Source organism: Theropithecus gelada, chromosome 8 (genome assembly GCF_003255815.1).
Source record: "Theropithecus gelada isolate Dixy chromosome 8, Tgel_1.0, whole genome shotgun sequence".
Classification (NCBI taxonomy): Eukaryota; Metazoa; Chordata; class Mammalia; order Primates; family Cercopithecidae; genus Theropithecus; species Theropithecus gelada.
The window spans coordinates 31,326,699-31,342,529 of NC_037676.1; the positions used below are offsets into that span (position 1 = coordinate 31,326,699).

Genomic DNA, 15,831 nt, shown 5'->3' on the forward strand with positions numbered 1-15,831 from the left:
TCAACATGCATGTTGATGCTAAGAGTCTAACTGAACACATAGGACAATTGCAAATCTGTGAATTATTAAGCCTCCTTTCACCTCAGTTTCCTCCCTCTTTGCTTATTTCAGTTTTGTGTGTATTCCTTTTGATTGCTTGTTAATGTCTCCTATTTATAGTGATATTATGTAACAGTATTATCTAATCTCCAAAATAGTATATAATTGTCATGTACCATTCTGTAATTATGGTACAGATGCTGGAATATGCTTGGAATCACTGAAAGTAAATTTACCATAAGCTAAGGAAGCTTACTCTTCATAGCCTCTGACTTGCAAGAGACTCTTTAATTTCTTATTACCTAAATTTGTATGTTTAATTTTGTAGTATTTTTCTTTAAAAAGATCCCCCAAATTTTATGAGCTTCAAATCCAGAAAACTTCTCTGGCCTTGTTTTTCATATTGTATTGTCATATTTAATTTGTTTTTATGCCTTTCTCACAATATTTTAGGTTCATGAGATCAGAGACAATATTTTGTTCTGTTTCTCTACTGCCTAGCTTGTTATTTATTTATTTATTTATTTATTTATTTATTGTTATGAGACAGGGTCTCACTGTCACCCACGCTGGAGTGCAGTGGTGCATTCATGGCTCACTGCAGTCTCGACCTCCCAAGACTCAGGTGATCCTCCCACCTCAGCCTCCCAGTAGCTGGGGACTACAGGAGAGTACCACGACAGCTGGCTAATTTTTGTATCTTTTTTTTTTTTTTTTTGTAGAGACAGGATTTCATCATGCTACCCAGGCTGGTCTTGAACTCCTGGGCTCAAGCAATCCACTCATCTCAGCCTCCGAAAGTGTAAGGATTACAGGCATGAGCCACCACGCCCGGCCTATCATTTTAGTTCAGTAAATGCCTGGTGAATGAATGAATCATATACATTTAGTGGTTGTTTTGAAGTTGACTCTGCTGAGTGAGATTTTCTTTGCATTCATGCATCTTCATTAATGTCAACTTTGTTGCAAAGTTTTTAAAAAAGTAATCTTTGTTTAAATTATCTTAAGTTACTTGATTTAAAAAAGTTAAAAGTGACCATCTGCAGAATTATAAAGTCCCATTACTGTCAATATGCATAATATTTTGCCAAAAATGCAATTTGTCTTCATGTTAGTCTTAATTTTTCCATGTTTTAAAAATTTTCTTGGAGTATTTCCCAAATGGGATTTACTGAGAGAAAGGATCTATTCAGCCAGCTTTGTAGATTCTAAGAGTCCTTCTAAAAGTTAAGTCTAGCCAAGGAAAAATGTAGTGGCACATGATTGCGTTTCTCTTACGCTGTCATTTAATGTGAGATCTAAATTTTGCATTTCTTTAATGCCCAAGGTGTTTATTTTTTAAAATCTCCACCCTTTTTATCAGGAGTTATGTTGACAAGTTACCTGGGAGCTGATATACCCTATATAATACATGATCTAAGATCTGAACAATACACAAATTAATAAAATTAAATCACTAAGATTTGTCATCACTTCTAAATCATACAATTGGGTTTTGTTTTTTAAAGCTAAAATATTCCTCCTCCTTTCTCCCTCCCTTGTTCTGGTCACTTCCAAGGATTTTTACAAATGCAAAAGAAATTCATTTGTACTTCCTGACCACAGAGATGAATAATTTAAGGACAATATCAAATTCTTGATAAATCTCATAAATGTTTTAACTGAGAAATTGACATTTATTTAGTTAATCTTTTAGCTGGTCATAAATAATGTAATAAAACCCCTTAAAATTAACATTAAATAACATAAAGACCTAACAATATATTAGAAAAAAACCTTTTTGGACTGAGCCATGAATTTCCTGATAATTCAGCTGCAAGTGACAACTAAAATGTAACTCCAGAATCTGGATATGGTTCCAGAAAGGATCCTTGTCAAGAAATTGCCATTTCATCATCTTTCCTTAAAGTTCCTTCAATATTTATCATTGCAATTTTTGTCCTGTCTTTTCCGCTCTATTGCATCAAACCAAGGAAAAACAATTATTAAATGCTCATTTATACTCACCTCCCTCCCTTCATATTTCATTCCTCAGCCCTAAAATTCCTGTAGGAATTCTGCTTTTATATTTTATCTTTAAGTCATCATAGTATCTGTAATCTCTTTTATAGTCATGTATGCTTAATTTTGGAAGACTGTCAACTACCTCCTCAGGTTCATTTAAATGAAAATGTATCACAAAATCGTAGGCTTTTCCACTACCCTCACTGAAAAATTACTCTAACAAATGACCAGTAAGCTGTTTTGTGAAGCTAAACATCCAGACTCTAAACAAGAGTGGCGGAATTACAATATTTTCATAGAAACAGATTTTACTACTAGAGCCTTTTCTTTTTTTAATTGGGGGAAATCTTATTTAAAAAAAAAAAAAAAATCCCAGAATACATCTTTGCTCTCAGTCCTTCAATTCTAACATAATGACATGTTTGAGAATATGCGGTAGTGTATACTAAGCCCCTATGCTGTCTCACATCCTCAGGACAAAATATCTGTTTTGAAAGGACTTCTCTGAATTTTGCTATTTCCTGCTTACTAAGCACTGGCCCCCTCCTGGGAAAACAGAGTTATTTCAGCCAATGTTCAGACTCCATCTTGCATTCGTCTCTGTGGAATATTAATAGTGCTACTGAGATATATTCATCATCTTTTCTCTGCTTTTGCTGTTTTTATAGCCCAGTGAAATTTATATTTGGTGTTTGTAGGAAGGATATCAGAAGCTATTTGGACATCAAACTTTTAAACTATAAATAATGATGGCAAGACTGCTGGACATCTTTTCACAGTTAAACCCATTCAACAGAGTTTTGTTCTTACGACAGTGCAAATTAAACTAGAATAAAATTAGTGTGATTTTAGGACAGTTTTAAAGTGCACATACTTGTCTCCCTCCCTTCCCATCTACATATCAAGGAGACACTCCAGATTGCACTTTTATTTAAACTGTGGCCATCAGAAAATACCGTGAGAGGGCTGTGTGTAGGTAATAGTTCAGTTAGCATTGACCCCAGAAAATGGAAAACCAAGAGCAAGTCACTTTTAAAGTGAAGCAATAGATTTTGAATATGGATTGCTCCAAATCACCACTTCCCGACCACAACACAAGAGTATCTCACCGTAAATTAAGAATCTAAGTTAGCCACAGCTGTGGTATAACTCTGAGAATGATTTCTCTACATGTGGACAATTCTGGATCCTTCCGTGGTGCGCGATTACCCTGGTCTTTAACGTTTGTCCTTTGCAGCGGAGGGGTCAATGCATTCTTACTTCCTTGCTCTTTAGAATTCTCCACCAGAGGGAGGACAAGGGAAGGAGTAGGTTTCACGCACAGTTCTGAGTAAAGTTTGAATCTGAGAAACCCCACATTCACGAATTAAGGATCTCCAGTTCTGTGTCTTCATTCTACCCCTCCCTGCCTGCTTTTCCACTCGGCAGAACTGAAGGACTTCCACTGACTGCAGTAATTTTAATTATTCTCAGTCGTTCTCCGAAATGTGTTTTTTATCAGTTCCTCTGAAAATTAAGTTGTAGTAAGAAACGTAGTTTAGGGGCACCCCCTTAGAGGAGGCCAGGTTGTTTTTTTAAAGAAAAGCTGGAGATTTCTAACAGGCACTTACCACACACACACACACACAAACACACACACGGCGCAGACCCAGCAGGAGAGCGCAACCCGGCATTTTTAAGGTTCGCTTAACCTTTCCTGTGCACCTGGAAGGAATTATCTTACCTTAAACTCCCTTCCACCTAGAGTTTATTTTCGCCTACGTGCGACAGGGCTTTTGCACTTAAGTGAGTTAAGGAATGAATCCCGAACTCTTCTGGAAAAGCCACCAAAGTTCCCCCGCACCCCTCCCAGGGTTCCTGACCACGGAGCCTCCGCTTGGGGTACAGGTGTTGGAGTTGCAAACTTTTCTCTGCGCTGTTTTTCTCCGCGTGGAAGGGGACTGATCAGCCCTCCCAGGTACTGCCTGGCTGCGGAGAGAAGCGGGCAGCGAGAGTGTCGGGTCTCCGCCTGGGTTCCCCGGTCTCCGGGGCGCTTGCTTCGGTCTCCGCGCAGCGTCCAGCGACCCCTGTCGGGGGTTCCCGGCAGCCTCGCCGCCGCCCCCTGCCCTGCCCGCGCGGGAGGAAAAGGGGCTGCGCCCGGGAGCGCCGAGCCCAGGCTCCTCCCGGTGGCGTGTCCGCGCCTCGGGGTGGGGGTGTGGTGGGGAAGAGGGAGGGGGCGAGGCCAGGGGAGGGTGCGAAGGAGGCGCCTGCCTCCAACCTGCGGGCGGGAGGTGGGTGGCTGCGGGGCAATTGAAAAAGAGCCGGCGAGGAGTTCCCCGAAACTTGTTGGAACTCCGGGCTCGCGCGGAGGCCAAGAGCTGAGCTGCGGCTGCTGCCCGGACGATGGGAGCGCGAGCGGGACGGTGACAACCTCTCCCCGATCGGGCTGCGAGGGCGCCGGGCAGAGGCCAGGACGCTAGCTGCCAGCGGCGGGACTCAGCGACGACTTCCCTGGGCGACAGGAGCAGCCCCGAGAGCCAGGGCGAGCGCCCGTTCCAGGTGGCCGGGACCGCCCGCAGCGTCCGCGCCGCGCTCTCTGCAGGCGACGGGAGGCGCCCCCGCGCAGCGCGAGCGCCTCAGCCCGGCCGTTCGCTCTCCCCCTCGAGGGACAAACTTTTCCCAAACCCAATCCGAGCCCTTGGACCAAACTCGCCTGCGCCGAGAGCCGTCCGCGTAGAGCGCTCCGTCTCCGGCGAGATGTCCGAGCGCAAAGAAAGCAGAGGCAAAGGGAAGGGCAAGAAGAAGGAGCCAGGCTCCGGCAAGAAGCCCGAGTCCGCGGCGGGCAGCCAGAGCCCAGGTGGGTGCGCAGCGCGGCCCGGGCCCCGCAATCCTTCTCTTACTCCTTCTCCTCCTCGGATGCGGTGGCCTCTCCCTCCCCTCTACCTCACCCGTTCGCTTCGCCCTGTGCTTTGAGCGCCCGTGGAGTCGCGCGGTGCTTCCCCTCCTCCGGGCCGCCGCTCACCTGGGCGCCGAGTCCTACCAGGCGCCAACGCCCAGAGCGCAGGGCAAGGGACAGCGGTCCCAGCCGCACCCTCCCAGGGTTCCGGGAGCTCTGCGCTCCCTGGCACGGCCCCTCCCCAGCGCCTTAGCGGGGGAGCCCAGCCCGGGAGTGGGACCTGGGGTATAGGAGTCGAGGCTGCGTGCGCGCGTGCCCCTCGCCAGAAGCGCTTTGCACGGGGGCCGTGTGCCCTCTAGCGGGAAACGCTGGAACGGGCCTCCTGGAGGGAGAGCCGTCCCCTCGGTGTGCCTGGCAGCGCAGAAGTGGGTGGTCGAGCATGGGGCCGCGTGGGAAATTAGCTTCGGCGTTTTGGGGCAGAGGGCAAGCGATGTGGAGTGCGCGCCGGTTGGTCTTGATTCAGTCCTGCGCTATGGAGACTCAGAGCAGCGCAGGGATTCCTAAAGGTCAGCGAAGCAGATGAAATCTAGTCCAGTGCCAGGAATCAGCTCTGCGCCAAACAAGTTCTACAAACTTTTGGCTTAACAGTTCTATTTTTCAAGACCTCTGTGATAAATACGGTTCATTTACTTTCCTAAGAGATGTCAGAAAGCAACCATTTATCTGAATTTTTGAACCCAATTGTTTGCTGGTTATCTATATAATAAAATGGCAATTGAAGCTTTGTAGAAACAAATCTTGTATTTCATCATCAGAACACGAGCATGAATGAAAGCTTTACCTTAGATGTCCCTAGGAAGCGCTGATGCTTTAGACATTACCTTGGACAAAAGAGGCATGTCGAATAAATACTTGTTTATGAGTGATTGGTAGCTAATAAAAGAGGGGAGGAAGGAGATGGGGGAGAATTTATTTATTTTTTGCCTCTGCAATTCCCAATTATTAATTGATCTGGATGCCTTAAGTCGCTTTGAGCATGCTCCCAACGCACATTTCATGAAGTACTTCTGAAGAATTAATTCAATAGTACTTGATAATACTGTGGCTACGGTAATGCCGTAGAAGTATTTGTCCCTTGCTGGAAGAAAACTACGTTTGCTTGGTCCTCTTACTGGTATCACTGATAGCATTTCAGAACCTGGGTTATTGGCAGAAACCTTCAGCAGAGTTTTGAGCAAACAGAAATTGAACAGAGAGTAATTGTTTCACCACTGGCCATTCTGGTGCTTGCCTCTTTAATAAGATACTGCTGATCGTATTCACTTAATTACTGGTCATTGCCCCTCATGAGGGTGTATTGAATTTTTGCTTATTTTTACCCTATGTTTTGGGGAGAGACCATAGCATTTTATTCAACAAGATATGAAATTGGGGAGCTGGATTAGTTACTTCCCTGCGTGACTTTGTGTACTGTCCTTTCTAAGGTCATCGTACAAAATTACAGAGATTTCAGACCTAGCTCAAATAGTTGTAAAGAGTTATTTTGGGGGCGCTTATCACTGTTTGTGGTTGTGTTCTTTTCCTGCCTCCCTGCTCATTGCCTTCAGAAGTTTCTGTGGTCCTCTGGAGATGGTCTAATGAATTAAGGAGGGGCCAGTGGTCTGAAGTAGCACCCTTTACAAGTAATAGGTATGCATTTTGTCAAGGGCTCCTAGCAGCAGCACCATAACACAGAAACTTGACAAGTTCAGAGGGGGAGGGATTTAGGAGGCAGGCATTTCTGTGCCCACCAGATCTTATCTACTAGGTAGGCAGCTGTCTTGTGATTAGCTATGCTCTCTCTTGACACAGAGCACCAGAGCTTCCTTGGTGGCTCTAATCTGCTTTCCAGAGGCACAGCAGTGATTCCCTCTAAACCAGCTAAGTCAGTATCTTTAAGTGACATTTGGTTAACTGTCTTCCCTGAAAAATTGGAGTGACTTTGGCTGTAGGTTAGTTTTTAGTATATTTGTCTGTTTTCCACCAGATTATAATCTTTTTTGGGGAGGGACTTTTTACCCCCTTCAAAGCATCTTGTGCTTTTTAAACCAGATAAGAATATGTATTCTTTATTTGATTCAAAAAGAATGGTCAACAACTTGAAACCAGCTTTATATAGAAGCACATGGCATTACAAACAATGCTTCAGAATCAATGTTTCTTTCCTTCCTTGTCATTTTCCTTATAATGGTAAGTGCCAGTGTAGTTTTCCTTGTCTTAGGAGAATTCATACCCGATGACCATAATGGTTTGTGAGAAAAACCCACACTCTAGGTTTCAAGCATCCTCAAAGGAACGACCTCTAGATGCCATAACTCTAGTATTCACACTTGCCACGCTAGCCCAAATTAGGACTTATGAGGACAAGTGTCTCTTGTATTGCTCCCATCTTAGTGTCTGTCAGTTCCACGTTTCACCCGCTTCTTAAAACAGCCGCTGCAACTGTCTGTCCTTGATGATATGTGTGTAATAGCCAAGCCTCTCTTTGGCTGTTTTAACATTGCCTCATAACAGTCAGGGGAGAGATAATGGGGTGGGATCTCAGCCACTCAGCCCCGCTGTGTGCTATATTGTACACATAGGCATAAACACATCTGTTGGAGGGAAATTTTCAGGGGAAAAAGGCTTCTTTAACTTTCATATGGCATGAGTGACTGATATGCGATACATACATGGCTATTTCAGAGCATCCGCATTTTTGTACAATTAACTAAATGTTGAATTGCACACTATTGGGGCTGCAGATGTTCAGCAGAATTACCTATTCCATAATAATAGCTCTAATAGGTCCCAAGCCCTTGGAGTCATTGATTCCTTTGGTCAGAATAAGCAAACTAAGAATGGTCTTGGGTACTGTATCGCTGATTCGTGTACCAAGGGCCCTGTAACAGCCTGGGCCTCCTTGATGCTGGACCTCCTATATCCAGTCTCTTCATACTGATTCAGCTCAACAGACCTTTTCTCTTGAAGCCTGAATTACAAAATCAGAGCTTTTTTTTTTTTTTTTTTTTTGACGTAGTCTCACTCCGTCACTAGGCTGGAGTGGAGTAGTGCGATCTCGGCTCACTGTAACCTCCGCCTCCCGGGTTCAAGTGATTCCCCTGCCTCAGACTCTTGAATAGCTGGGACTACAGGTGTGCGCCACCATGCCTGGCTAGTTTTTGTATTTTTAGTAGAGACAGGGTTTCACCCTGTTGGCTAGGATGGTGTCGATCTCCTGACCTCGTGATCTACCCGCCTTGGCCTCCCAAAGTGCTGGAATTACAGGCATGAGCCACTGTGCTTGGCCGTTTTTTTCTTTGTTTTTTTGTTTTTTTAAATTTTTGGCCAATTGGTATTTGACTCTAAGCTTCCTTTATGATTCTCTATTTGTTGATATGTTCTTACTCTGCACCACTGCACGGAATTCTATCTTTTTTATTTTCTCCTCTTAAATAACCTGGAAAAAATTCGCTATCATGCCTAGCCGGATTCTAGAACTATCCTGTCTCCCTTCACTCCTGGTAGGAGGGGCATTTGTGAGTATAGGTGCATTGAGAAACCTAGTATCCCAAATGGGTAGAAGCAGGCTGTGAGTTTCCCCAATGACATCACCCACCTGTTTCCCTCACTAAGTGGCTCTGCAGGCCGAAGTGCTTGTAAACATTCTTGGGTATAAAGTGCCGTGACCCTAACAGGGCAGCCTGTGTTTACAGAACAAGAGGAATGTCCAGTGATCTGTTTCAAGCTGGTTACTTGTAACCACCTAGCCTATGTAATTATTAAAAACATTAAAGATTATTCACAGAATGAAATAGGACTTATTTTGCAGAATTAAAATAGCAAGAAGAGTGGAAGAAAGTTGTATACTCAAACATGAATACTTCTCATACCCATGAAATGGTCAGATAACACTAATGAAAAAGGAGAAAAAAATATATATATAAAACCAAAAAATATTAGACAAACATGTGAACACTGAATACCTACTACATGCCAGGCACTGTGCTGGACACTTTTATGTTTATAATTGAGGGAACTGCTGTTTATTGAATTCTTACCATGTTCCTGGCAGTAAAACAGATGTATATTGTGTATTTTGTCATCTGTCGTTTCGAAAATAAGAAAATTCCTCGCTATTAGGCAGCAAGATGCCAGATGGCCTAGTCTTTAGCTCTTCAGCCAGATTGCCTGGGTTTAAATCCTAATTAGACTGTTCTTAAATATGTAGTCATGGGAAGGTTACTTAATCTTTCTGTGCCTAAATTCCCTTTTCTGTAATATGGGGATAATAATAGTATTATTATTATCATGAGGGTTTCATGAAGCTTAAAGGAAATAATCCATGAAAAGCACTCTGAACATCAACCAACGTGTAATAAGTGCCCAGTAATATTAGATGTCTTTATAAAACTACTTAAGAAGTGAATTATCTGTGTCTTTGCAAAGATATTTGATATACTTTCCAAAATTTACCTTTTATGGTAAAAAATATCCCAAGCTGACCTCAGATTACACTGGGTATAAATATTAATATGTACTACCTGTAAAACTAGAGAAAAGTGGATAAGAGTGTCAAATTCCATAACTGCATATATATATATTATGAAAACAGTACTGAACTCAATCTAAATATTGAAAGTAGAGTGAGGTGCAACATAATTTTATCTCTGGCAGAAAAATGTTGAGGTTTCAAGCTATGAGAAGATTTTGAAACATGACTTTTCTGGCAACACTTAAGAGTTGATGCTTAAACCCCACTTTATTGTATAGAATACATAATCTTCTCTTTTGGGACTCATATAAATTGCAGCAATTGAAAAACAAAAGTGTTCACCAACCTTCCCCTCACTCTCTTTTTTTCAAGCATAACAGTATATTGCCAGCAATGTTCATAGAATTGAGTGCAGGTGTTTCTAAATATAAACAAAATAAGGAATATATTAAATCCACATTTCTAGCTTTTTATTTCCTCCTCAGCCTTTCTAGAATGGCTATAGTGTTTAAAGTTCTGAAAGTGTGATAGATTCTTACCAAATCAACATTCTGTTAGCATTCTCAAAGTAACAAGTTAAATTCGATTTGAACAGTACTGATAGTTTATCATGTTCTGTTGTGATAGATGAAAATAAACCAAATGCCAGTATTTTGAGTGAGTAATTTTATTTGCTCAGAGACGCAAATGAATGAACTTCTGGTAGTTTAGTTAACCCTGGAGCTCCCCCTCTTGACAAATAGAAAAAACAAAAAATTAAATCAGATGGTATTAGCTTGAAAACGGATTTATTTTACCCAGATAAAAACTATGCCATTAAGGTACATAAAATGAAATTTTCTTAAAGGAACGAATGTTTTGGATTCCTCCTAATTTTGTGCACGTCTGCACTTGTGTACGTCCTTGCATATGTTTTAATAGATTTTAAAAAAAGCGAGCTACCAAAATACCAATAGATGTCAGTGTTTGTCGCTTTAGAAAAAGTGAGGTGTTAGGAAAAAAGAAAAAATGGACAACTTAATTTATATTTAGTTTTACTAAGCATAAAGCTGGCTACTTTTCAACAATTCACTCATAATTCACTGTATATAACCCTGTTTACAAAAGTACATTTTATTAAGGAAAATATTCCATGCTCTCATCTCTTTCTTCTAAATTTTTTTTTAAAGCCTCTGCAGTAGATTCCCAGAAGAATTCAGAATGTAGGCAGAAAATATGTTAATTTTTTAAATTCGGAAATAAAATTATTTGAGAATGTCATTAACACATTCGATTTCTTTTGCATTTTTAAACTAGAAATCCGATATGCACTTTCTTATGTTGCCCTGATTATGACTGATGAAGTGCATTTTTCAGTCCAAGTCGAGTGAGCTCTGTGGAGTTCTGCCTCTGCACAGGGCAGAGATGATCACAATTCTCTTCATTCTTCCTGTGCCCGGTGTCACCTTTTTCTGGCCTCCAGAGGGTGCTCCAGGAGCATCACACTGCTATTCCCCAAAGACTGACTTCTTTTCTCTCTCTCTCACTCTTTTTTTTTTTTTTAATTACTGCAGTATTCTGGGCAATCTACTGGAAGAATAGAGTCCCAATTCCATACATGTTCGCTGCCTCAACTGGAGTTTGTTTTCCAGCTGGACCACATAGCCCTAATTCATTAAGAATTCTAAATTAGAATATTCTAAAACATCATTCTGATGATGTTGATGCAGTGGTCAGCTTGCAAGGGGACATCTGTCAGATTAATTCCCTCTAGGACTTTCCCCCAAGGGAATCAAGCATCTTTAAATACCTTCCAATCACCCCTTACAACAGCTCCCTCCCACTGAAGTGCACATGGTACCCACAAAGAGATTTAGTGCTATTTAAGAGTTTCACTCTGGCATTGGAAAGCTATATGTGAAAGCATCAAAATTGGACAACAGATCTTTACTAACACATTTCTTTTCATCTATTCCTATCACTTTGTTTCCTTAACCCAGGGCAACACATGTTTACGAGCCCCACTTTGATTGAGTGCACATTTTTGAACACAGGTTTGAGTGACTAATTCTTGTGGATCATGGGCTGATATTTTAATATGGTCACATAGCCCTTGTATTTATGGTTTACCTGCTTATGTTAATTCCACCCTATACTTGTTATCTTTGACATACTGAGTTACTCTCAGTATATTACTGAGGCATACTGAGTTACTCTCAGTATATTACTCCCCTTCCCTTTTTAAAGTGTAATACTGTTCCCATTGTTTCTTGCTCCAAGAAATATATCATTGATGGGAATAGCCTTTGCTCTGCCACAGTGCCCCAAACCTTTCATTCCACAGCTTCGATAGGCAGGCCTTCGCTGGGCAGCTGTAGTTTTAGTTTCAGTGGTATGAGAGTCACGGAATGTTTTATTAGATTGAACCATATGAAATTGTCAATTTTGTAGGTCATACCTGGCTGAATATTGTCCATGTCATATAGTTTAATATTTGGACTTTGAAAAAGTAATTTGACTTTACTTATTCTTTACATATCCTTTAAAATAATGACAACTTTGAAAAAATTATATAGTTTTTGATAATAATTAAGTAGGATTGAAGTAATACATAAAAGAAATCTGAGCTAGTGATAACTGAAGCAGTAACATGTTTTGCAACCAATAAATCAGCTCAAATGATGTCCATATTAAATGAATTTAGCATAAAATTAGAATGACAGAGCAACTAGCATTTTCGCTTGGCGAGAAAAGTAGTAAGTTTCTACCATAAAATATGACTCATTTTTATTTGACCTATTAGCAAATAGTTACTGCACCTTATCTTAACCACCATTATTTCTACAGAGAGATTACAGAGCAATGAGTAGGAAATATGGAAGACTGCTGAATAATTCGGGCTTTAGTTATGGAGTAATATAAAAAAAGAAAAAGAAAATCTTTTACTCACTTTCACAGTACTATATCAATGCAAGCTTTTTAGTAGTTTTAATGTGTGACTTTTATCATCAAGTGAAAATGCATCTCATTATTAGATGGCCTATTTTATAAATAAAGTTCAAATTTCAATATAGCCAGTTTTTAAAACTGTATATAACTCCTCCCTTTGTTACATATAATCTCCCAATTTTAGAGACTTACATTACATATTTAGAGCACAGTCTCTTTAGCTATCCCACAGGGAATCTAAAACCAGCCTTTACAAGGAGATGTCAGAATTCCAGTTTGCAATGATATTTTTTCAGAACAAATAATAGTAAATTAATTAACACAATTTTTCATTTGTGTGTCAACTAGGCATTGGTTTTTGTTTTTTGCTTTTTGTTTTTGAGACTGAGTCTTGCTCTGTTACCCAGGCTGAAGTGCAGTGGCGTGATCTCGGCTCACTGCAAGCTCCCCTTCCTGGGTTCATTCCATTCTCCTGCCTCAGCCTCCCAAGTAGCTAGGACTGCAGGCACCCCCCACCATGCCCGGCTAATTTTTTTGTATTTTCAGTAGAGACGGGGTTTCACCGTGTTAGCCAGGATGGTCTCGATCTCCTGACCTCGTGATCTGCCTGCCTTGGCCTCCTAAAGTGCTGGGGTTACAGGCGTGAGTCACCATACCCAGCAAGTAGGCATTATTTTTGTGTGTATGTATCAAACCTGTTTTTATATGTTTTGGTACTTTATCTCTTTTCTGCCAACAGGGTGAAATGGAAGTACAGTATTGGGATTATGTACAACATTTTATTGTTTAAAATTATAGTATTCCTTTTCCATTCTGTAGTTTCAATTGTTTAAAAATGGGGGTGGGGGGCCGATCTGTCTTGAAGCCGATGAGATGGTAGATCTTTAGAAACAGTTATAATAGCAGTCATATTGAAACTTATTGTCATCTATTTCTGGGAAAAATATTGAAGGCTGGTGTATTGTCCCCAGAAGGATTAGATAAAATACACAGAATAGATTATGATTATAATTTGTTTTAGTGAGGTCACCTTGCTGTACAGTTGGAACCTTCCCGGGGGATTGCTCATGCATTATCCATTTTGGGAAAGAGTAGTACTTACAGACATTATGGAAATGAGCGGGTGGGTTTGTCAGGAGGAAACCAATAATTTAAACACTGAGTTGAATGGAAAATGAAATACATGATTTTCCATATATTAAATTAAATAGAAATGAGAGACTTATGTCTTGAGGGTTTTTCTTCTCTTTTTTTCAAACATGTTGGTGATATTGTGTGTTCCCAAGTACCCTCGGCCTGACAGGAAGGAGAAATGTCAGTAGAAACAGTTACTTATTATATTTTGATATTTAGAAAGGAACAGTGGAGTTTTGAATGTTGTGCATATTATTTATGCCCCATCCCAAAGGACTGTGATCCACTTAAAAAAGGCAGAAAAGACAAAGACCATTATCATTCTCGAAGAATCAACAGAAGCTAAGGGAGAGCATAGAGTCTAGTCCCTGTGGCCTCTACAGAGTCATCGCCCTCTCAGACTGAGTCCACACAAAGCCTCCTTGACTGAAAGAGCCTCTACACTGGACTGTGCATGGCGCGAGGAAATGTGATTACTTGCAATATGCTACTGAGTACAGAATAAATATTATGCATTTAGTTTTCACTAAACTTAAAAAGCCTAGTGAAAACCCCACTTCTACATGTGATGAATGTGGTTATGCTGTGTCAGGTGAAGACGTGTTTCAGTGCCTCCCTTTACTTTCCATTAAGGTATGCTGATTTCCTTCTCCCTTATGAAATAAAGGAAGGACACAATCGTCCTGCTGCTCTGCCCTGAGTGCACCAGTATGGGAATAAAACTCTATAACCAGAGGGTGGTGGCAACCATCTAACAGGGACCTGCATTTAGACACGTGTGTTTGGGAGAGCTGCAAAGTGGCTGTGCTTCTGATATCACAGGAGTCTGTGAAAGAGGCAACCAAAGAAGACCTGAGGCTCTTCTTGTCATTTTAGATATGTGATTTCATGAAGTTACTCTTGACCTTAATGTGGATGCCCATTTGGGATTTGTGTCTGCATTTCATCCACAGCTGCGTGGTATAGTTGCTGAGTAATCCTATTGCTCTTGAGTAATGTAAATTACAGCTGTGGCTGAGTGTGTGGTTCATGCCTGTAATCTCAACACTTTGGGAAACCAAGGTGGGAGATCTCTTGAACTCAGGGATTCAAAACCAGCCTGGGCAACACAGGAGTCCTCATCTCTACTAAAAATCGAAAAAATTAGCTGGGCATGGTGGCATGTTCCTGTGGTCCCAGCTATTAAGGGGGGTGAGACAGGAGGATCGCTTGAGCCCAGGAGGTTGAGGCTGTGGTGAGGGATTATCGTCACACCACTGCACTCCAGTGTAGGTAACAGTGTAAGACTTGTCTCAGGGGGAAAAAAAAAAAAAAAGTTACAGCCATATCAAAAGAACAATTTATTGACCACCCAAATTGTCTTGGAATTCTCACATTAATTTACAGGGAGAAATAACCCTTTGGAAAATTCACAATGTTTTGGTAGTACTAATATGTCATCTCACTCTAAAATGTAAAAAAAAATCACTACTCAGATCTTATGAGAATCTAGTTTTTGATTATGAATACAGCAATTCTTTGTTGAAAACTCCCTTGACAAATTAAGCCAATGATGGACATTCTAATAATTGTTGTATTTTATGGTACATTTGTAACTAAAAGCTACTTCTTTGATTAATGACTGATAGTTTCATGGAAGAAGTCATTCTTTTCCTGGTCACTCTGGAAAATAAGAAATGAGAAATGATTGCATGTGGTATATATATGCATGGTTCTAAGTACTAAATTTGCAGATTGCCTGAAAATGTTCTTATATACTTTTTATGGATACAGGTTTTCTTTTTAATTAGCTTCAGAAAGTATCAATACATTTAAATTGACTAGAGCTACCTTTTTAAATGGTCAGACAGGTTTTCCTTTTAAAGGATTACTTTTGTGATTACTAGCCGCCTGAAATAGTATTTCAAGACCATGCATGGTGCCTCATACTTGTAATCCCAGCCCTTCGGGGGGCTGAGGAGGGAGGATCACCTGAGCCCTTGGAGGTTGCAGTGAGCTGGAATCGTGACACCGCACTCCAGCCTGGGTGACAGAGTGAGACCCTGTCTCAAAATAAAATAAAATAAGATATAAATGAAATAGTATTTTCAAGACTTGGTATAAATGCATAGCTGTTAAGCTGTAAGGACATCATTAAATGTTCATAAATGAATTGGTAACTTCTACATTTTATCACCTTATTTTCTATAATACAGAAAATATACTTTAAATATTTTATTTATCCGAGTCCTTTTTTTGTTTTTGCTTTTTTTTTTTTTTTTTGCAAGACCAAAGTCAGAGCAAGTTCAATTCTATTTTGAGCGTTTTATTTTGGCATTCATGTAGTTTAATTTAAAAA

At 40.7% G+C, this 15,831-nt stretch overlaps 1 protein-coding gene across 13 annotated transcripts in view; it reads left to right on the forward strand.

Annotated features, from left to right (window-relative positions):
* NRG1 (neuregulin 1) overlaps positions 1-15,831 on the forward strand; it is a 1,129,346-nt gene that overhangs the window by 904,807 nt on the left and 208,708 nt on the right. For 4 of the 13 annotated variants that reach the window (XM_025394182.1, XM_025394183.1, XM_025394187.1 and 1 more), the window contains exon 1: positions 4,263-4,879. The exons of 6 other annotated variants lie outside the window; for them this stretch is intronic. In XM_025394182.1, coding sequence (XP_025249967.1) covers positions 4,780-4,879 — 100 coding nt within the window. In that variant the 5' untranslated portion in view covers positions 4,263-4,779. Of the gene's footprint in view, positions 1-4,260; positions 4,880-15,831 lie in introns of those variants that run through there. 3 more of the 13 variants (XM_025394174.1, XM_025394173.1, XM_025394175.1) reach the window with 1 other exon arrangement.